The 27,660-nt window shown below is 34.2% G+C and overlaps 1 protein-coding gene and 1 long non-coding RNA gene across 16 annotated transcripts in view; one reads left to right on the top strand and one right to left on the bottom strand.

Moving 5' to 3' along the window:
* The window catches only part of LOC126866152 (tropomodulin), a 118,923-nt gene that overhangs the window by 76,345 nt on the left and 14,918 nt on the right, over positions 1-27,660 (top strand). For 5 of the 13 annotated variants that reach the window (XM_050619375.1, XM_050619381.1, XM_050619383.1 and 2 more), the window contains exons 2-10: positions 5,613-5,765; positions 5,849-6,016; positions 6,101-6,227; positions 6,321-6,541; positions 6,638-6,792; positions 6,875-6,971; positions 7,080-7,227; positions 8,647-8,755; positions 16,684-17,041. In XM_050619375.1, the coding sequence (XP_050475332.1) occupies positions 5,613-5,765; positions 5,849-6,016; positions 6,101-6,227; positions 6,321-6,541; positions 6,638-6,792; positions 6,875-6,971; positions 7,080-7,227; positions 8,647-8,735 (1,158 nt within the window). In that variant the 3' untranslated portion in view covers positions 8,736-8,755; positions 16,684-17,041. Of the gene's footprint in view, positions 1-4,596; positions 4,957-5,612; positions 5,766-5,848; positions 6,017-6,100; positions 6,228-6,320; positions 6,542-6,637; positions 6,793-6,874; positions 6,972-7,079; positions 7,228-8,646; positions 8,756-10,138; positions 10,219-16,683; positions 17,042-26,051; positions 26,509-27,660 lie in introns of those variants that run through there. The other 8 variants (XR_007689788.1, XM_050619382.1, XR_007689786.1 and 5 more) reach the window with 8 other exon arrangements.
* The window catches only part of LOC126866165 (uncharacterized), a 103,274-nt gene continuing 92,794 nt past the window's right edge, over positions 17,181-27,660 (bottom strand). For 2 of the 3 annotated variants that reach the window (XR_007689791.1, XR_007689792.1), the window contains one exon: positions 17,181-21,580. This is a non-coding gene — a long non-coding RNA (uncharacterized LOC126866165). The remainder of the gene's footprint in view (positions 21,581-27,660) is intronic. The other variant, XR_007689793.1, reaches the window with a different exon arrangement.

Below are 27,660 nucleotides of genomic sequence, written 5' to 3'. Positions count from 1 at the left end.
TTAAAGAAAAGATCCTATTCTTCAGAATACGAACTTCATATCTAAGGTTCTTCCCAGATGCTTGTCGATATCATTTTACCATTACCATAACCCGCGTTATTGAATCGTTAAAACTTTACAGTTTTAAGAATTTCAGGCAGATTTATGGGGGCGACCGAATAACTCATAAACGTATATATTTCTTGCGAACTAGTTCGCGTTTACTCTCATCGCCGACGGTCCGGACCCAAACGACGCAAGTTTCCCAAACGAATCAGACACAAGGAATTTCTGTCGCGTCGAATAAAACGTTCGCAAGGAACGTCGCGATATATCGACTGATGCAAATATTTGAACGAACTTTTATTTCCATATTGTGTGTCATGTATAAAACATTTGAATTTATATTAGCACTGTAGAGAGACACGATTGTCATGGTTATATTTGTAAAATTTAGGTATATAAAAATGGCTATATAAAAATTGTAAGATATTTACTGTATATTTGGTAAAAAATTACTATACAGCATGAATAGCCATCTTAAGCGTATAATGAGTATTACATATTGACCCATGGAAGAGATATTGAAATATATTAATATAATGGATAATTGAGCATTTAAATAAGGAAAACCGGTGCAAGTTGATGTAGTGAAATTATCTGCACGTTATATGTACATATTATGGCTGGGTATCTGAAGTTTATTAGCCAAGTACTCTACACACTGCAGTGTACATTCGTATACGTAGGCGTTGGTAGTCGCTATTCAATAGCTTCCGTTTCTAGAGAAATAAAGTAAATATTCGTGTTGCCTTTTCAATCTGTCTGGAGATACTATACAGAACTTTATATTACATAATTTGACATTAAGTCGTTTGAAAATAACGTAATTACGTTGGGTTATGTGATTTATATTTTTTTATGGAGATGTTTTTATATAATTACCAGAAGGATACACTGATACGTCTTCTTTGAAGAAGGCTGATACAGTGCATCAATTTTCATAACCACATAAAATCGTCAATATCAAAACTTTGTTTATTCGTTCTGGATAATCATGAATCTCATCTATTTATAATTGTTCTTAATTTTTGTAACGATAATAGCGTAATTCAGTAGCTGCAGCCACTAGATAAATAATAGCTGCAATGGATAATTGGATAAGCAATAATCCAGGAAAAATTCTAAATATCCTAAAGCTGGTAAAAGAAAAAGAAATTCAAGAGGCAAGAAGAGAATGGCCTCAATAACCCTTGCTGACTCGTCAGTGAAAAAACGGCTGAAAAATGAAGCAAGGGGAAAGGATAATAGAAAACTAATAAAATATGAAGGAGCACGGAAGGAATTGTGTAACTCTTTAATGAGAAATAACAATGATGAAGAAATTAAAGCCGCAAGTAGCAGTAAGAAAAGTATAAATAAAAAAGTCAGTTAGAAAGACTTAATAATAAGCCTACACCTGATGAAAATGAATCAAAATCGGAAATTGAAGATGCCTTATGTTTAACATGTTTAACTGAACCATGTTAAAAATCTGAGGAAAGTGAATAATTTATTCAATGCATACTATGTGTGGAATGTGGTAAAGACATTCCCAATTATGTATGTATTAATTACTACTTGGATTTAGAAAGTAATCATCTCCTTATGTTGTTTTTAAGTAAAAATATTTATACTTATTTTATTTATGTATATTATATTATCAATGATTAGTTTATTAATTTATTTATTAATTTAAACAACAACACGAGTATATTTCGGGCAATAAAAATGGTTCTTAAGAATAACAATAAAATTAATCGTATCAAAATGCTCCACCACAGGAGATTCATCAAATAATCATTTTATAACTTATTTCGCATATATTTTTCTGAAAGTTTAATTTACGATATGTAATGAGGAAGGTTCAAACTACGTTTCAGCATACTCTACGTTATTGATTCAAACAAAAATTGCAGAAATCAGAAACTGAAAAATGTATCGACTTATACTTCTGTAACAAACTTCTCCAATACAATTATAATAGTCGAATCCCATAAATAATAATAAATAAAATAGTACTGATGAAATTTCGAAAAATGTTTCGCGTAACACACATAGCGTAATATTCATAAAAGGTGTATTCATAAAGTGTTCGAATAATTTTGGTGAGCTTGTGTAGCTTTCTGGACGAGCGTCAAGCAGCTCGCTTTGTTTCCGTTATTATTAGAAACAGTGACATCCGTGGCATCCAAATTTCGCGCGATTCTGATCAATTTTTCACGCATGCTGTATTCGCGAGAACCAAATAGTCCGTCGATGTTGCGTTTTGTTTTCTTCTTTTTTGCTTCCTTTTCCTTTCACTTTCTTTCTTCGAGGAGCTTTCACACGAAGCTTTTTTCCAACGCGAGCCTGTTATGTGGCGTAAAATTATTGTCGACGTGTGATCCGCCCGGATAGAAAACGATTCGCCTTTTTTTGTGACCGTGAAAGTAAGCAGGAGCGGTTTTCATTCGGCTATACAGAAATAAACCTGCCAAGAAACCGTACAAATTAATTAGCGGGCAGATTTCTCGCGGCCAGTGAGAGCACACGCGCGCGTTATTTGGAACACTGAAAGTTTCATTCTAGATCTGATCGTCGATATGCACGGCGCTATAATTGATCTTCCTCCCGGTATTGTCTTCCGGTTATTCATCAGTGCAGTGACGAATGATATTTGCATTGAAAGAGGAAAGTATGCAGGTTCAATGGAATACATTCTGTTACATCATAGTCATGGAAAGAGTGTGCTAATAATTTAATATTCGGTTGCATCCTCTTCGGAAATTACGTAACTCTAGGATTGCGTATGAGAAAATAGGGAGTTGGTGATGAAGCGAAGACATTGATGAATATGAATATTAGAAATCTGCAATTTTTATCTAATAGATAAAAATTCTAAATGAACATCGTATTTTATTCGTTTGAAAAAACATGTATTTTAATTTTATACTTCGTACAATACGTATCAATTCTTAAATTCTGATACATCATTAAATATATTATTAACGATATTTTGAAAACATAAATAAATTATTGCTTGAACAACGTTGTTATTCGCATTAAATTTAAGGTACACTAGGTTTAAAACCTTTTAAAAATTCAACAAAAGAAAAAAACATAACTTATCATGTTGTTGAATATGATCTGCGTATTAAAATACTCGTCTTTAGTCATCAAATGACGTTAAAATAAAATGATTTTCGTATATACATTAGTATGGTTTATATATAATTTAATTAATGGTCACATAATAGCCCACTTTGTCTCAGTCATATCAATCTCACTTACAGCTCATAACTAGAGATTAATGTCCGACTTGTACTTTTTTTATAAATTATATTCAGTTATACGCCCCTGTGCCTCCGCATTATTTTGTATTATATTACATTAATCGGTTTTCTTGTTGCATTCTTTTTTCTCTTCCTTTCTTTTGTACGATTTGACGTAATATGACGCTAATTTGATGCGAAAAATGGACTATTTGACTCGCCTGTTAATAACAATAACAATAATAAAAATAATAATAGCAATTGTACGATCAAACGACAAAAACGTATTCGTGGTAGCAGCAGATATTAAGTTGCCGTATTCCTGAGCGCAGGGGTGTAATCGTTATTAATGCGGGCCTAGGTCACGGGCGGCGGATCGTCTTTGGAGGCGGCTAGTTAGTTCGCGGGAAGGCCAGTGGCCGCGCTCGCGCTCACTATAAATAATCATGGCGCGGGGATGTCCAAGTATAGACCGTTGGGAGTTTGCCAGCCTGCGAGGAGGCCTCAGCTATTTTTGAGGCTGTCGCCGCTACGAGCGCTACAACGCGCGATAGACGCTCTCTAATCAAAACTGCACGGCCGAAGAACGACAGAGATGGCCGCTCTGTCTTTTCCGACCGCGAACCACGGGCCTACGCAACACGCTCCCACCTAGCATGCACAATTTCCCCACTCTTAGCATACACACCGATTACCGGTCTTTGCGCGACCTTGGGTAGAATTGATTTATCGCGTTAATCATCTTGACACGGACCAGTGGAGGGTCCACGTGTTTCATCAAATTCTTTTCGATTACATATTGTACATACTCCGCACGAAAACTGCAGCTATATGTGTATCATGTGTCATAATTATAACGCTCTCGTCGGTTATTTATCACCTTATTAGTTAGATCATTTTCGTTGGATGGCTAATTTAGTGGATCATAAGGTCACAAATTATGGTATCATGTAAACGTAGAATGATGTTAGTCGTTAGAATGAATAATTTCTTCAACGTGGATTGTCGCGTAATACTGTATATAGTACTTTAATATTGTATAATTCAGCTATTTTATGTGAAAGGCAAACTCTTTTATGCTAAAAGATCTTGAATCGTCAGCTACTTTTAACGGTATTGAATGATTCAATCCAAGAGCGAAAATGGTAAATGGTTGTTCAACCTCTCTCAATTTGCGAATCTTATACGTATATGGAGGTGTTTTAAAACAACCGCCACGGGTGCTACATCAACGTCAATACCTGCGCGACGCTAGACGCGCAGAAACTTTCTCCATGGGTTAGCATCTTGTATACTTCATTCAAACTAATACTCCGTACGGTTGTCAAACGGCTTAAGGCGATAATTGAATGAAAACTTTCTCATTATTATAAACAATTAGGAAAATTAAATAAATATTTCTTGCGTTTTGAAAAGCTATTCCATATTGAGTAAATATTTTGAGATTTCTTCGAATAATTATGAAATATACTACGGAGTGATAATTCATTTCGCTGGTTCTTTGTTCAAATATGGTATAAGCGTCAAAGGGCGCTGCCGCAATCAGCCGCAATCGGTGAACTGGTCAGTGAAGTGTGTGTTTGTCGTGAGAAGTGGGTGAGGTATTTGATTGCGAGCGGTTCACCTAATTTCGCATTGAAGGACCGTATCATTGTGGTTCATTGTTGTGAACGATTTGTCAGTAGTAAGTTTCATTCTTGTTTAGATGTTAATATTTGAGAGACGGTCACGAATCGTCGTTTAGCGTGGGTTGTCGATTTGGCAGATGAGTTGTCAATGAAAATCGATCCCGAATTATCTGGGGCAAAGGGCATCAGCCGGATTGGACAGTTGCCGAATTTAAATGCAACTTGTCGATTTGCTGATCGTTCGATCAGGAACATTGCCTGCGTGTACTCTTAGGCGTAGTGATGAACGTGTTCCGTGACGAAATACCCTGTCGCTGATATTGTATACGGAAAAATATAATTCGTCGTTTCGGCTTCGATTTTTTGGTCATCCGTCGAAGGCCATTGTTTTTATCATTCGGTTGTTTCAATCATTCATTGAACTTTACGTGTGTCTATTTATGCAAATTTAAGGAGAGTGAAACTATTTGTTAATAAAATATTACGAAAATTATCAGAAAAATTTTCATCAATTTTTTCATGTATTTAGTAATCAGTATTTAAGAATTCATACTCTGTGTTCTGTTATAATGCGGATGTGTTAGAATATTAACATACTTTAATAGTATTATAGCAGTTTTATATAGCATTAGATAATTATACTAATAACTCTGCTAATAAAATGTCACGGAGGCACTCTGTAGTTGACCAAGAACCATGGGAAACTTTCCAGACTTCTTCATCAACCAAAACTACCACTATGACAACTGCAGCAAAGCTGTATGGCAAGGATTTGAGTGAATACGATGATGTGGATGTGGACGATTTGTTGGCACAACTCACTCCAGAAGAAATTAATATATTAGCGAAGGAGGTGGATCCTGATGTAAGAGAACTAGAATTGTCGTTGTCATGTTTAATTTATAATAGCTGATATAAATATATTTCATACACTCTTTATTCTTATAGGATAGCTTTATGCCACCATCGCAACGTTGCAGCTATGAATGTGACAAGAGTCCTACAGGACCGCTAAATCGCAAGAAACTTATTGAACACATCAACAAACAAGCTTTAGAGACACCAGATAGACCAGAATTAAAACCTTATGTACCTGGTGTAATAAGAGGGAAAAAGGTATTGTTTTAAATCAAATATTTTGTTTTTAATACATTTGAAATGAAAAATATTGATATATATGTTTTCGTTGTATACTTTTAGTGGGTTCCTCCTCCTCAAGAAACTGCAAAAGAAAAAGAAGCAGATGAGCAAATTGCTATTGATCTTGGAGAGGAATATGAGCAAGCATTGTCTAATGCTACTCAAGAAGAAATTATTGATCTTGCTGGTGAATATAATTTTCTAGGATAGAATAATATAATTTTTAGTTTTAGTAATGGTAGATTTATTTTGACATTTAATATTAATTTTTTGCGTGTAGCTATTCTTGGATTTCATTCCATGATGAATCAAGATCAGTATCATGCTTCCCTATTAAATTCTGGCCAACCTGTTGGTTTGGGTTGGGATGGTGTAACGAAAGCTAGTCAACCAAAACCTTATCCAATGGAGCCACCTAATGATACAGACGTTGATGCTACTATTAAACAAGTGCGAGAAGATGATACTTCGCTAATTGATTTAAATTGGAATAACATTAAAGTAGGTATATGAAACCTATTACTGATTGTACACTCACAGAACGTTTGGTATTTATGATTACATAACGTTATTATATGTAACATTATTATTTTCCAGAATATATCTGATGAAAAGTTTATCCAACTATTTGAAGGACTGGAGATAAATACACATCTCGAATCCTTAAGTTTAACAAATGTGGGACTCACTGATAAGACTGCACAAAGGTTGGCAGATGCCTTAGAGAAAAATTCTACGCTCAGAGTACTCAAGTTAGTATAATGCATTTTATCTACTTTGTATTGTAAAAATAATCTTTATTAGATATAATATGTTAAACCTATAACTTTTTAGTGTGGAAACAAACTTTATAAGCCCAGCTGTGATAGTGAGGCTCATCAGGGCACTCCTTAAAACAAAGTCAATAGAAGAATTTCGATGTTCGAATCAGGTAAGATACAGTAAAAATTTTATATTTTTACATCTATTGATTTATCTACCAAATATAATAAAATTTTCGTGATGATTAATATATTTTGTTTTTGCATTTAATATGTAGAGGTCACAGGTGCTGGGAAATAAAATTGAGATGGAAATTACACAATTGGTGGAACAAAATCCGACATTGCTCCGACTTGGTCTTCACTTGGAGTTTAACGATGCTAGACATCGCGTGGCCGCACATTTACAACGCAACATTGATAGGAGTAAGTAGAAATAATATATTTATAAAAAATATTTCCTTCGTGGAAGTTTTAATTTTGGACATATCAAAATAATTTTTTATGAAGGTTCTGTGAAAAATTTTATATTGAACTTAAATAAGAAATAACTTTATTCCTTTTTCTATATATTTTTGTATACAGAATCTGTTCTTTAATATAAAATGATCATTTATCATTTAAGTCTTAAGTGATATTCATCAAATAAATCATAAGTGTTAATGTCTCATTCTTGATATAACTTTGTAGTTGTATCAGAGATATCAATTATTCATTAGATCGAACAATTAATCTTTTTTCAGGTATATTATAATTAAAATATCAGTTCACATGTCTCAAATATTCATTTATAATGAAAAAAGTTTTTCCAGATGATTTATTTATCGAGGGATATGTGCCACATTGGAATCGTACTTTTTATATTATTCAAACAATTATTCTCACATTCTAAATAGAGACGATTTTTTCCTGTCGTTCATGCTGCAGTGATATTCATACTGTTAATTTTTCGTTTAGATGGGAGCAATTGTATGGGGGACCATGGAGATTATATGACGAAATGCTTCTAACTCTTCCGAATCTGCTTCGTAGTCTTTCATAGCGCTTTATTAGCACATCATCATTCATCCATTCATCCTGCTAAATTCATTTATTATTTTTCTAGCTAGTGATATAGAGGTAATTATGAGTGTACCCATTTGCAATCAACATTTCTTCATATCTCTAACAATTTATGCACTCTAATAACCCCTTTCATCTAGCCACTTTGAAAGTTCCATTTCATTTCTCGCACTAGGAAGATGTTGTACCTAGAAACTTCATCGACAAGTGTAAAATATAATCTGTTTCCAATTTTCAGCCAAGTACAGGACCAAAGATTAAAGTGCATAGGCATTTAATTTGGTATGAGTCTATTTAAGTCGCGATTATTTCCCATTATTGCTTATATATAGCTTATTTAACATTGATAAGCAGCAGAGCAGATATAAACTTTGATTCATGCTTTTGTGCAGTTTCGCTTTATTTAATTTACTAAAGAAAATGATTGTTAATAGTATTAGTTTAGAAAAAACATGAAAACACTAATTATTTTCGAATAAAAAACGATGAATTTTCAAGACAATGACAACTTCTCAACTATAAATTCTTCTAGGTCCAAACCTTGCCTTATATTCACCTTGCAGCATGCATATCTTTCACATAGTTTCATGTTTCCAGTGCAAGCTTTTTATCTGTTTCGTTTTATCATTCTCACGTTCATCTCACAATTATAATGTTGAAAATGTTTCACGTAAATATGTGAAACGCCTGCATTGATTTATATTTTGTCTGAAACTTGTTCTATCCTTACGAAATTGCTATAATAGTATTCGAAAGATTTTAACGAATTATTTATTTTGTTAGTCTGTCGTGTGCAACGCGCTAAGCTAGAGGCCGGTGAACTTCCTAAAAGTTTCGCTATCCCAGTAGGTGGTGTAAGAAACGAAACGTAGCGTTGACTTTTTATAGCGCAGTGAGTAATATTTGTAGGCAAGAAAGTCCTGTATTGAAAACTTGTCTTTAATGCCTGATTTTTTCGACCAATGTACAATTTTCATGATATCGAATGTAAGTGAATGTCCAGATAAAACGGTATCCTTGATTCGTAAATTAAATTATTTGCTTGTGATTGTTTATTTGTTAACTGCATTTTGTACCGGTTTGATTAATTCATGAATAGACCTTGGTCTAACAGTTCTTAAAATTGTTTGAGTCAATAAATATGTTCATATTTGTATATTCTTTATATTAGTAAAAAAGAAAATAGCCAGTACTTTTAACAATAAAATAAATAACTAGCGGATAATCATGAGCATTATTAGGATTGAGAATTCTATTCAATTAATATCTGATATTATAATGATATTATGGCACAATTATCATGGCTGTATATCAGTATAATAATTACCAATTATCAAAAATATTTACAGCAATGATAGTTATCAAATATAAATATAACAAAAAACTATATTATCTGCAGCACTAATAGCTGCGTATTGACGGTAACAGTGACAACAATGACTAACAATGACAACAATCTTTTATACGTACACTATTATTAACATTCATGCATCCACCGCACGATTTTATTTTAAGTTGCTCGCATTATCTCTTCTCTCATTTCAATCTGTCGCACACATCTGCTAAAGCAATAACGATAAACTATAGTATAAGAAAGTACACGAAGAGAAATACGACAATCTATTCGAACACAAACGAATCTTTCAATGCGATGATCAATTGATATGATAAGTACACACATCTCAGATTGTCTTTCCAGGCGGAGTCCTCAAATCAACGTATGCCAATGGTCCACACCCTATTTCGCAATTTATGGTCTCATTGTCGCGTAGATGCGCGTCACATAACGTTTAGGTTGTACGACAATTACAGTGATCACGATGAGCCCAAAGGATTACGATGGCGAGCCACGCCTATTTTAACTGATTAGGGATCTCGAAACGATCAATTAATCGTAATGAAGTTATCTATCTGTGTCACACTTGCTACAGTCCTTAAATTTTTACATTCCAATCTCGTTTCAACAAATACAAAAATTTGCAACATTTCAAGCAAAACTTTCATACAAAATTAAAACGAGAAATCACGTATGTCTATATTTCCATTAAACTTAAGAAACTATTTAATATCACAATTTCGAAAATGAATGCATGTAGTAAGCAGGATTACTGATGAAGAAAAAGACCGATTTGGATCGCTTCGATTTCTCTTATTTTTGTTTAGTCGCCATATAGAATGGATTAGTTTGTATAACGATTTTACCACCCACCGATATGAGACTCTACGAGTCAGAGCTGCGATGTATACTTACGACACCTCTATTCTTTCCCAACAGTACGGAAAGACCTAACGCTGCGGCTACAGTTCCGATTCTTTAACATGAACCACAGGAAACCTGCCTTGATTCAATGAAAGGTAGCTACCCCTTAAGTGGTGGTCGATCAACAGATTGATGCTGCGCGTTTTTCTTGCGGCAAGCCTTAACTGCTCTTGTTACTTTGCAGCTTAACTAACGTTGCTTTTCGATAGATGCAAGGTTTTGTGCGCTTGAGAGGAAGACAGGATCAGTGTAAAAGCGTTTTGGGCTACGAACGATGTTCAAGTATTTGAGAACTTTTTACGGTTACTTGAGAGGTCTACAATTTCTAGGAAATTATGTTTTATGAGATTCTGTGACATAGATTCTTAATAGTGAAAGAGTTACAACAATAGTTTAATATTGGAAGAAAATTGTAATGAAAATTTTATTTTATTTTGGTATTTTCTACTAAAGATATTTAAAGTATAGTTTACGGTAATATATATGTTATATTTTAAGCCTTCAAACTTTTGTAATTAATATTGTTTCATACGTTATAGTATAAATAAAGGTATCTAGATTCAAAGATAATACATATGACAACGAAAGAATCTATTTTTAAGAAATTCTGAACTATTTGTAATTTTGGTATCTGCTGAAATTCAATAACATAATTTTCAATAAAAATACAAAGATTTTTCAGTAAATGGAAATTTATAATAGTATCGGGTTTACAATTTTGAATGACAAAGAATCATGCGCCGTTGAAATTAAGAATGAATGAATTTATGTCAAGGAGGATCTCACAAAACATAGGATTCATTCGTTGCATGGTTAGTATCTCGTTCGTAATGCATCACGACACGTTAGTTCGTAATGAAAGTCGAAAACAGAGTTTTGCGCTTGATCTGACACGTCGTTAACTGCGAATGGTGTTTGTAGACGAGCTTTAACTCTGGTCGACGGCCTCGCTCTCAGGATTTAGGTGCACATCCTATCAAACCCGATGAAGTCGTGACGCGTTAATTTCCACGCAAGCTTCCAGAAGCTCGGTTCACCTTGCGTGACGTCCTCTCGACGTTAAATGTCGAGCAGCGAGCGGTTTAACGTGTGACGACGTGCCTAGTGATGGGATCAACCGTATCGCGAGTAACATCGTAAAGTCTGATGAAGCATTTGACTAATTGCCTTCGAATTTTCCGTCAAGTATTCCCAACGGATACGTAAAAGCGACTCGAAATTAATCTTGTTCTCCTCATTCGTTGAAAAATTATATTATTTGTTACTACACTTTCTAGAGATTGTGAAATATTTTTTAGTTGATGTTTAGATTACTTTTCAATAATTATTTTATGTTATAGAATGTTACTGTTCTGGAAAATGTTTCTTCAAGATTTAATGGAATTAATAGTATGTTTAATATATTTCAATATATTATTCGATATATTTTAGTTACTGCCAAAACTTTAACAAAGTATTTCAATTGATTAACATATAAAGATAACAATTTTGTGTTATACAAGTTTACAATATTTCATAGCTTTTTATATTGTGATACTATTTCCGATAACCGTTTTCATGATCCCATCACTAAATGTGCGCTAGCAGCCGAAAGTACGAGACTGTATAATTATGATGAAATCTATGATAATTAAGCTGTACCCTTAATAAGAGCAACTAACAACTAGTTATTTAATCATAGTAAAATGATCTTAATAATTAGCATATTTTTTTGGTTGGTAGTACAAGGACTAAACCTTCTTTTACTTCTTTATTTTCATTCAAGAATCATATTCTTCCTGTTACATGCAAAGAGTTCAGATAATATTATAGAATAGTTCATATAATAATTACAATTAACATTACAATTATCAGAATCTAATCTGTATCTCATTAACATAATTACAACTGAAAGCTAAACACGTATATACATATAATCTTTTTTCCATTTAGTAAGAGACAATTTATTCATTTTGTTAAAAATATTTGCAAAAAATATTCTAGTATTAATATTATTATTTACGTCTGTAAATCTTTTAACTTTGTAATAATTATAAATAATATATAACATATATAATATCCTCTTTTATTTTTCGATTTATAGTGTTCGAAAAACGATATTTAATGCTTTCATGTGAGCCCAGGTCTCTTACTTTTGGCCGATAGTGCACGCCAGCGATAGTGTAACTACCATACACGCTGATACATGGCAGCAGGTTCGGATCGCGATGAAACTGTTCCGTTGGATCAACCGCGAACTGCTCCCGATAAAGTTTTTCCCTTGCGCGAGGGTACAACTCAATTAACCGGTCGTTTGGTGGAAAGTTCGTAGCCAGATCGCCGCTTTACAGCTCAGATTAGCTGTTTGCCTAGGAATACGGGAGTAATTTCTTCTCGTCACGCGAATAACTTTCCAACTTAGCTACGGGACACAATGTTTTTGCCTAAAAGCCAGCTGGAAGTTCCTCAAGTTATATTTTGCCCTTTTACGTCGTATTGTTAACCCCTTGCGTTTCAACCAAGTTATTATTGATTTGAGCGGAGACATTTCGAGAGTCGTTTGAAAGCAATTGGTCAATTAGACTATAATAGTTTAGCAGAGTTAGAAATTAGTACCGCGTGCGATGTAAATTTCGTAAATTTGTTATACTTTGATCGTTCGATTTATGGTTACATAAATGCGTAATAAATTGAAACGGTCGTACAATTTTTCGTACAACGGTATTACAACGTTTTTAGCGTATTAAGATTAGCCAGATTTTATTCTACGTGTCAGTTTTGTGGGAATTTAACAGACGGGGAAATTGACGGGTTTCGTATTTCACGGAGATTGTATAAAATTAAATTCTCAACTTTGACGCTTTGGGCTATGTCTGCATCAATGTATAACATTTCATTTCACGAAAATGCCTGTGACATTTTTTTTATATAAACACGCGTTTGATGGTATTTTTTGACTAGCTGATTAAATATGCTATGGTGAAACATTTATTTGCGACAAACGATACAACCAGACATTTTTAATATGCGAGAGGACAGCTGCAATTGTGTCATACATCTAAAAGTGTAGGGAATGAAAATTTAAATTAATTCAGGATAGAAAATTTATTGGTTACGCAAGGGGTTATCTGTTCATTCAGGAATCTTCTAGAAGCTCTTTAAATTATGTAAAAGTTATTAACCCTTTCTTGCCCAACAATTTTTATTTAGTTTTTTTAGAAGAATAAATATTATATATATAAAAAAATCTTAAAAGTCAATCATACTGTTATTTATCCGTAGACAAGCAAAATTTTGTTCTTCGATTTTTCCGAAAAGAACAATTATCTAATATAATATTAGAGTCGATAAATATTCTAAGAGTTTTTCAAATGTTTCTTGACATCTAAAATAATACAAAAAATTATATTTTAATGTTAAATCGATCCATTTTTCATCTTGTTGTTTGCAAAGTTATATTGCATACGATATACAACATGAAAATTATATTTAATTAAAAATAACACGGAACAATAAAGGGTTAATTACAACTAATATCTCATCGGTACATATAAACTAATGAAAACTATCACTTTAGACACTAAACTCTACCCTCATAATGATATAAATCCATCGACGAAAAGAGTTTCAGCTATTCAACGAACGCTTAAAAACCAGAAAATAATCGTGAAAATCGAAATTATTCGAAAGTGGACCAATTTACATGGTTGAAACGGTAAATCCCCGACCAAATCGGATCGATTATGCGCGAGCTTATTTCGCCTTTCTGATAACTATTTGCGGGCATAAACTTCATCACAGTGGTCGAACGATTTTCACGATTAGCCGAATTTAACGCTTTAAATGTCAAACGAGCGTCGAGCACCGCGGATTTCCAAAGTGCTCGATGTTCATGCATCGACGAAATTTCCAGCGGATCGCTCGTGTTTCCGTCATAACACGTCATGGACGTGTTATTACCAGGCTAAAAGATTGCTGTGACGTACGAGTTTCCACGTAAATCCACTACCTTTCCTCCCCTTCTGTTTCAGTGTTTGAAATGTGACGTGCATCGACGTGTTGAAACGTTTTCTTTGAAAATAACAGCGTGATATACGATATTTTCGATTAACACGATCGTCTTGTTTGCAGTTGGACCTGTCTTTTCTTTCTTTACTAACAGATTGGACAATTAACTCTTAAAAGCTATCGTCGAAAGAAATTACATTGATGCGCTATCATGGGTGAAATTCTATCTAAATATATCCTTTTTAATTTAGAAATAAATGAAGTCAAGTAAATGTAATTGATGTTACCCTTACGTTTGATATTAGACGAAAGGTGGTATTATTAAGGGACGATAATATTAAAGAAAAATACGTTTGGTGTGAGATTTCACCCATGGTAACCCTTAAGGGTTAAGATCGTTTGTGGAGCTTCTTTCTTCTTGCATGGAACTAACGCGTGGAAAGTATACATATCGTTCCTTTTTGCATTCGGGAACGAAGGAGTTTTATTGGTAAATCTTTTACTAGAAGAAAAAGGAAGGAGCTCCAATGATTTATGCGAGGATCGAATTATAAAGAATTTTGCGCTCACGATTGATTTTGTGCTTACTGTTGAAATTAATTATATATTGGATAAAGATTACAATATTATATTATTTTTGTCCAGTATAATGATCATATTGTAATTTAACGAATTAGTTATTGATTTAATATTTCACATGTATTCGCTGTCATATTGGACAAAAGCTGTGCCACGAAAAATTCCTCGATATAAATGAAAGGAATTTAAATGATGTCGCATATTTCCAGCAGATCGTGATGAAAAATAATTCCGTTGAAAATAAAATTCCACACATAGGACGAGTGTTTCGAAATTGCGGAAAATCATATAAAGAAAAAAGGAAATGTAGAAATGTCGTAAAATTCTTTGGTTCGTCCTTGTTCAACCATTCATTCCATCGAAACGTTGCAAAGAGAAGAATTCTACGGGGACTTTTCCAACAGTTTGCCCCCTCCGATGCATGTCCTAACGAAGCTCGAACGAACGCGCGCTGTTTGCCGGCTCGAGACGAAAGTTGTTTAATTCGGCGCCATGATGGATGTATCAGCGACTCTAGGAAAAAGCAGCAGCAATTTCTGCGATAGAAAGTCCGAATTCGGGGCGAACGAAAGACAATTAAAAAGCAACGAGCATCCATGGCCAAGCACACACGCGGATATATTTTACGTCGTCGCCCGGGTTATTCCTGGCTCGCGTGGAAATTGCAATTTTCCCGGTCGGATTACGTTCTGAACGAGGCCAGGGACACTCTCTTTCTCTTTCTAATTCGAAGTTCCGCCGGTTTTAATCGTGTAACGGTTGCGCGCTTTGGCACGCCGGAAATCGCGATAATTGATTCGAAAAGCTTCCCTTTTTTCATCGAGATAAATCGGATATCATCGTGTTGTTTGCCGTAAATATTCAGCTGAAGCGTCAAAATAGAGCTTCTTCGTTAGAGCTCTATGATATTAGTTTGTTATTATTGTTGTTTATGTTTAATTGTAGTAGTCGAGAATATCTTCTTTTATTAAATTTCTACGAGAGAAATAGCCGATGGAAAAATTTTTTCCGCAGATCATCTTCTGTTAAGTTTCATTAATTGTAGGATGAAAAATTGGAATTTTATCAGAAATGTTATATCAATAGAAGATGTAAAGGAAGAGGAAAATTTACAATCAACCAGTTTAAAAAAATATGTACATATTTTCCTTTCATCAGCGAGTCGATAAGAAGACAGCTAGGCAATTATCCTGTTCTATTTGAGTTTACTCGGAATATTTTTTGATGGAAATGAATTATTCTCTTTGCAACGTTTGCGGCGGAGCAAAAATATGTATAAAGCAGGGGTTGAAATATGACTTTGATTTCAGTTAGATAACTATTAATACGGGTGATGATTCTCCGTAAAAGAAATATATTCAAATTGCGTAATCCAACATTCTTTTGTGGGACTTTGTAGAATATGTGTTTGATTAAAATCTTAGGAAATTTTTAAGCGATTAATCTTCAAGCTTCTTTTACCTTCATTGTCAAAATTATATAAATAATTCAGAAAAAAAGGATTATGTGAGTAATCATTGACAGTTCTATCTGATTAATTAAATGCGAGAGCTTCTCAGCGTTTCAATGTGGTTTTTGATTTTTCAAAATACTTAAACAGATTCTCTTTTAACGATATTTTATTTTTCTCTATTGAAATAATCAAAAAAATATAAAAAATAAAATTCAGGGGTCGTTTTCTTAATAATTAGAAAACAAAAAGTAAAATTCTGTTTTTTTTTTTAAACGAAGTCCCAGATATGAAAAGTTTACGTTAAACATCTTTGATTCCTTTCACGAAGAATCATCCCCTACACTACAGGACACCATTTGCATAAGAACCACTTTCACTTAACAAACTTTCATTAATCAATTTCAACCTCTGACGTGAAAAAGTGTGTGCTGCGTGTTGAACAATTGCATTCTCTTCACCGGCATGCAACCGATCGGTGAAGATTTTTTAATTCTAAAATGCTGAACGCAGATGATGACAGTGTTTCGGGTGTCTGTTGCAGTACGGCAGTCCCGGCTCGGGGTGGCGACATCTTAACGCGAAGTGGCGTTCGCCTAGGTATTATTTGTACATATATTATATATTTATTTACCTATATGTTATACATACGTACATATATAATATGCATAAGATATATATATATATATATATAGATACATAAAGAAAAGAAAAAACACCACTTACTATCACGCATTGCTCGCGACATAAATGATAATTTCACGTAAATGATAATTCGCATCGTGTAACTTGTGAACAAGAATCGATAAGCGGACGTTCTTGGCGAAGCTTCTTTTTCCATTTTATGTATTAATATTATGCCTCTGTCAATATGTGTCGAAGAATAAAACGATGTCGTTCTCCGGCGTTTGTTTCAATTCCAATCGCAACGCATCCGTGATGGGACACGTTCCATTTAAATTCGTCGAACAAACGATCGGGAATAATGAACCAACCGAGTGTTGTTTTCTTGTTTTTTCCCTTTTTTTCTCTTTTTCTGTCTTTGTTCCTTTTTTTTTTTTTCGTAAATTCTCTCCGCTTTACGTGACGATTCTCTGCCTCGTTGAAGGCCGAGCACGTTCACGCTGTTACATACTATGTTCGTTTTGCATGAGTATTTGTACTTTGGCGCAAATTAAACCGCAAATAAACCGTTCTGGCATACACTATTTCGTCCCCCGTTTGTTTACCTCGATCATGTACGATCCCCCTAGCGATAATTCTCTGGTAATGAGAGCAGCGAGTTCTACTTCAACCCTTAAATCAGCTCCACCGATTCTCTATCTCTTCTTTGAATTATTATTGTACGACGATGGTCGTTTTGGCGATTGATTTCGTTGGTTCTTTGAAATTGACCAAATGTTTCTTTACAAGTGAGTACATGTAAGTGATAATCAATGAGTTTGCAAATGGAAATGGTTTGAGGTAACGTGATGGGTTCGACGAAGTGTAAGTATATAATATTATAATGCTACAGTGGTACGTAATATACGTGAATTTAAGAATTACATGTGTATAACATTATACGAGTATATAATGTTCATGCGATAAGGGATTCGAGAAATTTTTGAACATCCGCTATTTGAACTATATAAGGTGAGACAATCGTAATAATAATAAAAGACAATTTTAACGATGACCATGATCGTAGCTGGGAAAAGTGTAACTTAATATATAGGAAATGTTTAAGAAACGTTTCTATTAACTTATACTTTTGTTCATATCTTGAAATATACAGAAAGAGTACTCTCCTGTTTCGGTAAAAACTTATAGTTACTTGTTCATTCGTGTTTTAATCGTAACAGTGTAATATACAACTAATATACAATTCCTAAGAAACATCTTTAATTATAATTACTTAGAAATATAATAAAACAGAATTTAACAAAATATGATGAAAACAAAATTACTAACCTGTGAACTAATCCTAATGTTAAACTATTTCAGTTTAAGGGTTGAACGTACGATCCGCTGGCTCTATATAAACGATTGTTGGTTGAAAATTCGGTGGCGATAGCTAGGAAAATATTTTCTTGGTGTCTACATATATCAGACGATGCGAGAGCTCTTTTTATTGGCGTGCGTGCTTCCAAGTTGCCTGGTCGATTTCGAGATTGCATCCTGTGCGCCCAACGAGTAGTTAACTACCTGCAGCTTGTATCGTGCCACCAGCCAAGTTACACGGGGTAGGGCGTACGTGTTACTCCATATAATAACACGTTTAAAACTATCCACCGTGACTTTTTTAAAGCTGCTCGCTCTGATACATGTTTTCCGGGATAATCGTAGGAGGAGAGCTCGCGGAACACGCGCCGCGTTTGCTAATGAGCGTTCGCCCGCCACTGTTTGCGAGCTTCCCCTGCGATTCCGTGTTCCATCGTCCGTACAAAACGCATTCCTCCTGTAATTTCGTTCAGAAACGACCATCTGAACGTTTCTCGAGTTCTGCAGCATAGTAACTATTGCCTCGGGTGCTAGGGAGTACGTATTTCGTTCCGTGAAATTTCCAAACAATTTATACAAATTATAGAACTGAATCGATAGGACGCTGCTCAAAAACCGCGTGTCGATGCTTTTTAAAACGTTCGCGGCGGTTTTTCTTGAAAGAGCGACTATCGATGAAAGGTCCCTCGGGAGACGAGTTCCGAGCTTTGGTATTTATTTGGATATTCCGAACGTAGAAGTTCATGGAATTTGGAAAAATTTTGTGCAATGAGGTTTAGCGAAAATCCTACGTTCGGTAAGTTTGAAGATGTTTGAAGCTTTGAAATCGCGAATGTAGAGAAATTTCGAATATTCGAAGTCCTGTTGGCGAATGTTTGGAAATGTAGGAATTTTTGTAGGTTTTCGTTCAATGTTTATGAACGTCCTGGAAAGCTTGGGAATTTAAAATTCGTGCGAATATTAATCCTCGAATGCATGATTTCTTTAAATATAACAAAAGATTTTGAAAATATTCGTCTACTCTGAAACTAGTTTTATCTTTTCGGTTCTTTTTAGTTGTAAGAAGAATTTGTTTCAAAATAGCTACGAGATATATTATAGAACATACAAACGAATCATATCTTATTAGTTGTATTTAAATTATTTTAACGTAATAACATCCGGATATTGAAACTATAATGGACAAAGATAATGAAATGGAAAAATAGTTGACTTTTTATTTTATTCGCTTAGATTAATACTTCGTGTTGTATAATGCGGATGTGTTTGATATTGGTAACATAACTATATTCAACATACCATACAGTAAGTAATACTTATCTGATTTATATTATAAAATAAAAGTACGCTATAAAATGTCAACCCAGTATGTATGCATTTAAGGATTAATAACTTCAAAACTCTGAGAATTCTAAAATTACAATTTGAAAGTTTCAAAGCTTCTTTCATATTGAAGAAAAGCTAAATATTTAGTCTAAATGTCCCAAGAATTCAAAATACGTACCAGAAAGCTTATTTGATCTTCAATTGTTTATTAAATTACTTCTTCCGTCTCTCCCTTAAAAAATTTAATGTCCCGACGTTTCCGAGATTTATCTGAAGAATTATCTTTTTGAAGCTTCTGAAATCTTGCTGCAAACAGCAGATTAACGTTCAAAGCATCTCAAATTGCTTTCACTCCCTGCTAATTAAATTCGTATAACAAATCTACGGCTGTAAAATTTTCTATTCGTTCGAAAAAATTCCAAGAGCTCCCGAATTTACGAAAATTTGCATGTTGGTTAACATATCTCGACCGAAACGTGGGAGCACGATGTTTTGGGTTTCGATACTCTGTTAGCCGTGAAAATATTTGTGTCTCATCGAATCTCGACAGAAATCGCACTGCACGATACGTTTTCGCGCGGTTTTTCATTTTTGCTAGATATTTTTTATCCGTGTGGCACTGATACTTCTTTTTTTTTTAGATATACCTTCCAACATTGTCGTAGGTGGAAACAGATTTTCTGTTTCTGTAACACTATCTTTTTTTGTTCAATGTATATTTTTGTTTACTGCACTCAAGAGTAGTATTTTCTACACACAGCCATTGTGATTAAATATTAATTCAAACGTTATTTTAATTAGTGCTTGGTAGCACGCACTGGTTTGCAGTAGAGAATCTGTAAGATGGTCATCAAATGTTTAACAAGTATTAAATAGAAGTATTGGGTTGAAGAGAAAAGTTGAATGTAATATTTGACCATTATTTCAGCGTTAATAAATAATCAGATTGTCGAATGCGAGTTAGAATTAACTGATTATGTATATGCACTGATAGAGATTGTGTAGGTCTCACAAGGACCAAAACATAGCAAACCCATTAAGGACCAAGCAATGAAATAATTCCTAACAAGCAATTTATTGCTTTATCAAGATAAAACAAATGTATTAGAATGATAGATGGTGTTAAGAACTTTACCACGCGAATCAGAAATACAAAGAAGAGATGTTTTAATTAAAAGAACACTACCATCATAGCGTTACAAATACTCAATTTCTGCATGTGTTATTTTAAATCGTAGAAGATAGTTGGAAGAGGAGATACTGACTGAAAGAAATATTCAGTAACGTTAGAACGAAGAATTCGATGATATAAACCAACTAATTACATTATTTTCTATGAAGTAATAGCACATCGATATAATTTTTATCAAACTCCAATGAGATAAATTAGTTGACATGACAAGTGAAATATTGCGTTAATGCAAAATTGATCCTTGACGGGTTCATATTAAATGGTGACTAATCTACCGTGATTAATACCAGTAAGAAAATATTAAAAGAGAACACTGAACGAACGATCGAATGACAGAAAGGTATTAAGTCGGAAATACTTTGACACCCTGCAAGTTCCACGTGGAAGGGAGAACACTGGCGTTGTGAGTTAATTAAATTTATGTCGATTTCCCTTTTGAACGTTTGTCAGCTGAGTAGACTCGATTGTAGGTGGATTTTGAGTTGAAAGATCCGAGGACTACGGCGAATGATGTTAAGGACGGGAGAATAATAATGAGGTTTGGCCGACTGTTTGTCCGCTGAACTCTCTGTTCTTTCCTTTGCAAATGAACCCATTTGTATTCAGTCGTAGGGTTAATTCGTCCCTGGTCAATATCCACGCCTAGAAGGTCTCGTTAAATTTTAGAACGCCAAGTACGTCGGTCCACGAATACACCGAAGAAGATTATTTTCAGTATAGGAACGCGATTACGAGCAATTTCACCTGCACGTGTTTGCGCTCTTCGCGCCGTTTCCGGTTCATCCCCTGCGCTTGGCGTTGATACGCCGAAGCAAATTGCTTGTTTGCGTTATGAGTTACGTAAAAGATGAAGATAGTCCGTGTTAAATTCTCTCGAAAGTTCCAGTTTCGAGGATTATTATACGTAAATATTGAAACGGTGCTGTTTGGGATAGAAGTCCTGTGGAATAAAAGTTAAACAACCTGGTCATTGCGGAAGAAATGGGAAAGATTGAATAAAATTGTCGATTTATCTATCTTGGTATTTGTATTAGCTTATTATATACGATATAACGTCGACTTATTATACATAGTTAATCGGTAATTTTCGATACGTTTGCCGTTATAATTCGAAGTTATAGTTCTATGTCTAAGCATTCAATTGTAATAATAGAATATGAATTTTGGTATATTGAGCTTTTGTATATTTGTAAAATTCTAATTAAGATTTCGATGAAGAATTTACTTGTCTTGTCGTAATAGTTAATTCATATTTCATTTACGTTCGTGTAATTCAGTTAACATAAAGTGAAAGCGAGCATCTCAAGATAGATAAATTTTAGTCAATGAAATAATAAAACAGGGTAAGAGAGAGTCCCTGGTACTGATACGACTAGGAATAAAGTTTACGAGATAACTGGGACTTGAAATCGACGTAACTTTCTTAAGATAGAAGGCATGGCACTAAAAATGAGAAATTCTGGACCAGTGGCAATTGAATTTCTAATGAAGTGAATTAACATATATTTCAAATAATATAAAAATTTAGCCGGTTTCTGAAATGATAAAGTATATCGAAATAATAAGAGCATATGGTTCCATTGCAAGAAGTAATGACACTAAAATGTTTATATTAAATAATCACCCTAAAAGAATTAACGTGCTTCAAGACAATAAATTAAGGTTTACTTAGAACGATGTAGCAGTTTATCATGTTTTTAAATAATAAAATAGATAAAGACCCATACGAGAATAAAAGCATATGGTTCTAGTATAAGAAGTGATAACAATGTAATATAAAATATCTCTCATCCATATCCTTATAAGAGATTCTTCCCATGATAGTAAAATTTTATTTACATAATACATGTATTCTTTTCCTATTTGAGAAATCATTATATATACACGAACTTAACATAGTTTGAAGTTAACATAGAACTTAACAACTATTATTAGAAATGCTTATTATTCGCAATTCCATCATTTCTATCATTTTCCATTAAATTTCATCGTAATTTAGCGCAAACAAAATAATTTTTCCTGAATCTAAAGTGATATCTCATTCATTTTATTTACGATATTATAAACGTTTTTTAATGTCTGTTATCATTTCAAAAAAATTATATTAATATAACACACACACACACACATACAAGAAATACGGAGAAATTATCACAAAACATAAATTCGGAAAAAGTCATCTTCGATCAAACAATCCACCAATTCGCGATCAATTTTATAACCGAATACACAATCTAGAAACGCGAACGAAATACCAATGGACGTTAAAATTGCAGACAAACCCATTAAATGTAGTTGAAAAGTTATATCGTTCGAATAATTACGATCACGGTGCAACGTGTTTCATTCTTGCACGCACAAAGACACGCGGAACAGGGGAAATTCACGTGGTTTTACCTGTGATTGATGCAGGCTGTGCTACTTTGTTCCGCGAAATTGGCGGGTAAACGCCAGGTCCGGCGGAAAAACGACGGAACCGGCAAGACTCGCGATAGAAGTTCGAGCCAATTTATTTGCCAATTGGAGCTTCAATTACTTTTTCAGCCGGCCTGCGTACGGCTCAGTTTTTTCTTCACCGTGCCTTGCTTTTTATTTTTTTATTCCTTCGTTTTTTACTCTTTTCTTTTTTTTTTTTTTTACTTCTCGTTTTACCGTCCTCGGTTTTTATCCTTCGTCAGAAATCGTCGACCATTTCGTCTCATCTATTTTGGATTTTACGCTGTCATCGATGCCGCCTCTACTTCTTTTTTCCTCGGCTGCCCGGTTTTTCTCCCTTTCATCAGATCCCGTGAACCAATTTTTCCTCGCTGGATATTAAAGTCGATTCCTCTATCACCGTGCGCGCATTCATCTCGAGAAATTTCATAGTTTTCGGAAATTCGACGTTTCCCCTCTATTTCTATCCATTTCAGCTGCGTTTCCGATATTCACGCCCCTCTGCGGCTCTTGCTACAGCCGATTAAATTGGATCTTTTTTTCTCCTGAAACCAGCTATTCCTGATGTTTTTACAAGCGGATGTCATGAAAAAAGTCTCTGGTGAAATATTTGTGATCCATTGGTTTATCTTTGTCCAAACGTTTAAAGTTAAGAGTTTGTCTATTGAAGCTAGAATTCAGTTTTTGGAATGTTTGAAACTTTTATATCGGAAATATCAGTTTATACACGTTAGTTTAATCTTTATACCGCGACACGTTCTACTATATTTAGATTTTCCGATGGACGTACATCATCATGTGCTACACATCATTATAGGATTTAATTGCATGCTGCCGCTACACGATTTTTCTACTAGGTACCTTATGGTTTTCGCAGTATTTATCGTTTTAATGAAATAACATATTCAGATATATTAATTTGTATATAGAGATCTTCAATCTGTTGCAAGTATAATCATAATTGATAAATCATAATTCGTATCACGTCTGTGACATTACGAGGCGTGCGTTCAATCCACGTAATGATGCACTGTTAGAATTTCAGTGATGTTTCTACTATAACGTAACCAACGTTTGAGACATTTTTCACTATAAATGAAAATCTATAGAAATTTTGCAAAATCAATCTTTCTTATTAACCCCATAGCAGGGAAATATTTTTAAAATGAATCGTTTATGAATGCTCCCAAAAGTTAAAAAAAAAAATCATTCTTTCGACGCTCTATAGGTTTCATGAAAAAAAATTTATTTTCCTTTCAAATTTTGCGAACGTTAATAAACAACTGTCAGAGTTAATTGTTCGTCATCACAGCTTTTATGATGAAAATTGTTTTTCTTTTAACTTGCGCCAATATTTGAGAAACAATTCTCAGCGCTGATTGTGCCCCGTCTTTCCATAGATTTAATAATAAAAATTGATTTTCTTTCACTTTTATAAACGCTGATGAATGAACAAGCCCATAAATTGGAAAGTACAGGGAAGTGATGATGCTACAAACTGTGTTTTTCAAAACCTTCGAGTTCGCCATATTATTTGTGCCATTTTCTCGAACGCGATGAATAAACTTACAGAGATAAGTCATTTGTGTAATTGGCATTGAGTATTAATGGCGTTAAATTAAAAGCTAATAAAAGTGAACCAAAAAAAAAAAAAAAAAGAAAATAAAGTTGATCTGTTTGGCTTCTTAGAGACTCAAATAATTCCGAGAATTAATTATTTCTACATACGGTTAGCAGTAAAAAAATATATGTTTCTCTTAACTTTAGAGATACTGAGCGTAAGGTGAAGGTTCTTTCTAAGATTGAAACGGTAAATCAAAGAAAACTGGACTCGCGAAGAAAGACGATATAGACGCACTTATCACGTTGCCATTGTTAGACATACACAAGCAGGTGTATTCTTTGCTCGACTTGGGAACCTGCCTGGCTTGTTGAAACTTCCTATACCGAGGCGGAACGTTATCTTTCAGCTTCATGTTCAGTGTCAGAAACACGTAGAAGTCGCATGGAATTAGATATATTTCAATAGTAGAATAATATGTATAGTTCTTGTTTCGTAGAAACTATACGTATGTTGAATTCACATTCATAAAAGTAAGTTTAGCGACACATCTGTGCCGATGACTGAGACAGCTGTGAAACGAATGTTAAAGAAACTTAAAAAAAAAAAAAAAAAATAATATAAAGATTCCCGATGGGTTAACTCGTCTTCTCCGGTTAATAGATTGATCGCATTATAATATTTTACACATTTACGAGTTTTATATGTGGAATATAAATCTATATACCTATATGAAATAGGAAGACAGGATCGGTGAATGTGGTTACGTAACAGTCTTTATGCGACTTATGATTACAAAGTATACTTATGATCATAGAGTAGTGGGTTAAGCGATTCAGTTTGCGAAATTGATCCAGAATAAGCCAAGTCTTCGTCGCAAGGAAATCCTGCGGTCGAAGCCAAGGATTTTAGCTATACGTTTTCCATAATGGCATAGTTATAGCTATAATAGTTCCTCGTGACCTGTTTTTTCTTTTCTCCCCCACAATGTCGGTAAAAGGACGAATGAAATTGTGATAAAGTGAATGTTACGAGTAAAGAGGTAGAAATTAATCAAGACATCGTGTAACAACGAATAAATGAAATAATAAGCAATCAAAATCATTGCAAAAAACAAAAGAGGGTTTTCTCTACAACAGGATAATGAAATTAAAATTCAAAATAATATTCTCGATTTCACGCTGCTTTATTCGAATTCGACGATTACTTCGTGATGTGTGATAAAATATGTACATATGTACGTACTTGTGTATGTTGATATTACCAGTAAATATATTCATAAAGCTGAGAGAAAAATTGAATTGATAATAAAAAGTTTAAATCATATCAGTGGGTACCGTTACGCTACGTTTTATTATTTTTATCGTCCAATATTTTTTGTATCATGTCGTCATATTAAATTCCTGTTCTTTAGGATTATCCTGTAATGAAACCACGGTTAATGGATGGTTCACGATAACTTATCATTAGCCGAGCCAAGATATTCAAGCCATTCAAGCAAGATTTTGTCCTCGTAGTAGCCAAAAGGATAAAAAATCCACCGTTACTTTGGTACATGGGCTTAAATATTTTAAAATAATCTTTTATAATAAATGTTAAGGTTGAATGTCGTGCTTTATTAATAGTTGACTGTTTAACACGTTGACTGCCACGATGCTCATCGGTGATTAGTAAATTTTGTACAGTGTTTAAGATAAGATAAATTTTATGGAACAAAAAATTTTTATCAACGTGAATGATATAAATAACATTGCCAAAAAAAAAAATTGACACAACTACAATATAATATTTTGCAAATATTAAATGTTACAGTGCATATTTCAATGTATTTGCTCCCAGAGAGAAATATATAAAAGTTGCATGACAGTCAACTTGTTACATACTTTTTGTGATCCTAATGATTACAAATATAATTTCCATATATACTTCAAATTTCTTCCAAACTCTGTCAATATAATCATCGTGATCGAGTCTCATAACTGGACCGCGGACTTTTAATACGCATTTAAAAAACATGTAAAAACACGAACATCGAATTCACATACCTAAAACGTAAAAATACATAAGAAGTGTTTGCTTTGTTTTCACTTGTATTTATGAAAATATGAATTTGCATAAAAATCTGCCATCTACTCGCAACAGCGCCAATGAAAAAGTGTTTCATACAACACGCATGACATATACGTGAAAGGTTTCCACTACTAGTTTCGACTACTAGGATGAGCTACTGATAGGTCGAATGTGTCTCGAAACAGGTGCACGAAACGTAGAGAACAAGGCTTAGAATTATTTATCAGGATGATTATTGAGGTCCGTAATTCTATTGCGCTTCCGATGCATTGTCATCGGTGGAAGCGGTGAAACTGGTGTCGTCTCTGTTTCACAGTCTACGCGGCCACGTTGATAATTAATTCGCCGTGAAATAGGGATCGTAGAGAGTCTCCCCGCGGGCTGAGGGCGCCGCAGCGGTCGTATATCGCGGCGAAAGCTGTAATGCGAGGTTATTAACGATCCTGTCGTCGTGGAACTCGCCTTTTGCTCACGCGTTACGTAACAACGCGGCAATGCCTCAATCCGATAACACGGCCGCATTCACGTGACGTCAATACGTTTGCGTAAACCAGACGATCGATCTCCCTCCTCGTTTTACCGGCCGCGTTTTTTGGCACACGTTACAACCCCTCTACTCTTTCTGTTCCAGTATCTTGGGACGCGATTGTGCGTGTAATTTTTCTGCTCTTTCGCTTTTATTATTTTTAAGCGAACTTTGAAAGGGGCACACCCTCGTTTGTGATCGTTACAACGATAACGCTTACGAGGAAATTGGGAAAGTTATTAGCGGATTATGGATTTTAATGCATCTATGGGGAATTTAAAGGTAAAATGCACGCGATGAATATGATACGTAATAGTAGACGAGTAGAATACTCGTTGCAACATCAAGTGGGTAAAACAAATGCTTGGGTTTCAGATCTTTAATTGCATTAAATTGTATAAAAATATATATATTTTTAGAGATATTT

The sequence above is a fragment of the Bombus huntii genome, chromosome 5 (assembly GCF_024542735.1).
Source record: "Bombus huntii isolate Logan2020A chromosome 5, iyBomHunt1.1, whole genome shotgun sequence".
Lineage (NCBI taxonomy): Eukaryota > Metazoa > Arthropoda > Insecta > Hymenoptera > Apidae > Bombus > Bombus huntii.
Note: the sequence above shows the minus strand (reverse complement) of the source record. Positions and strands in the feature narration are given on the sequence as shown.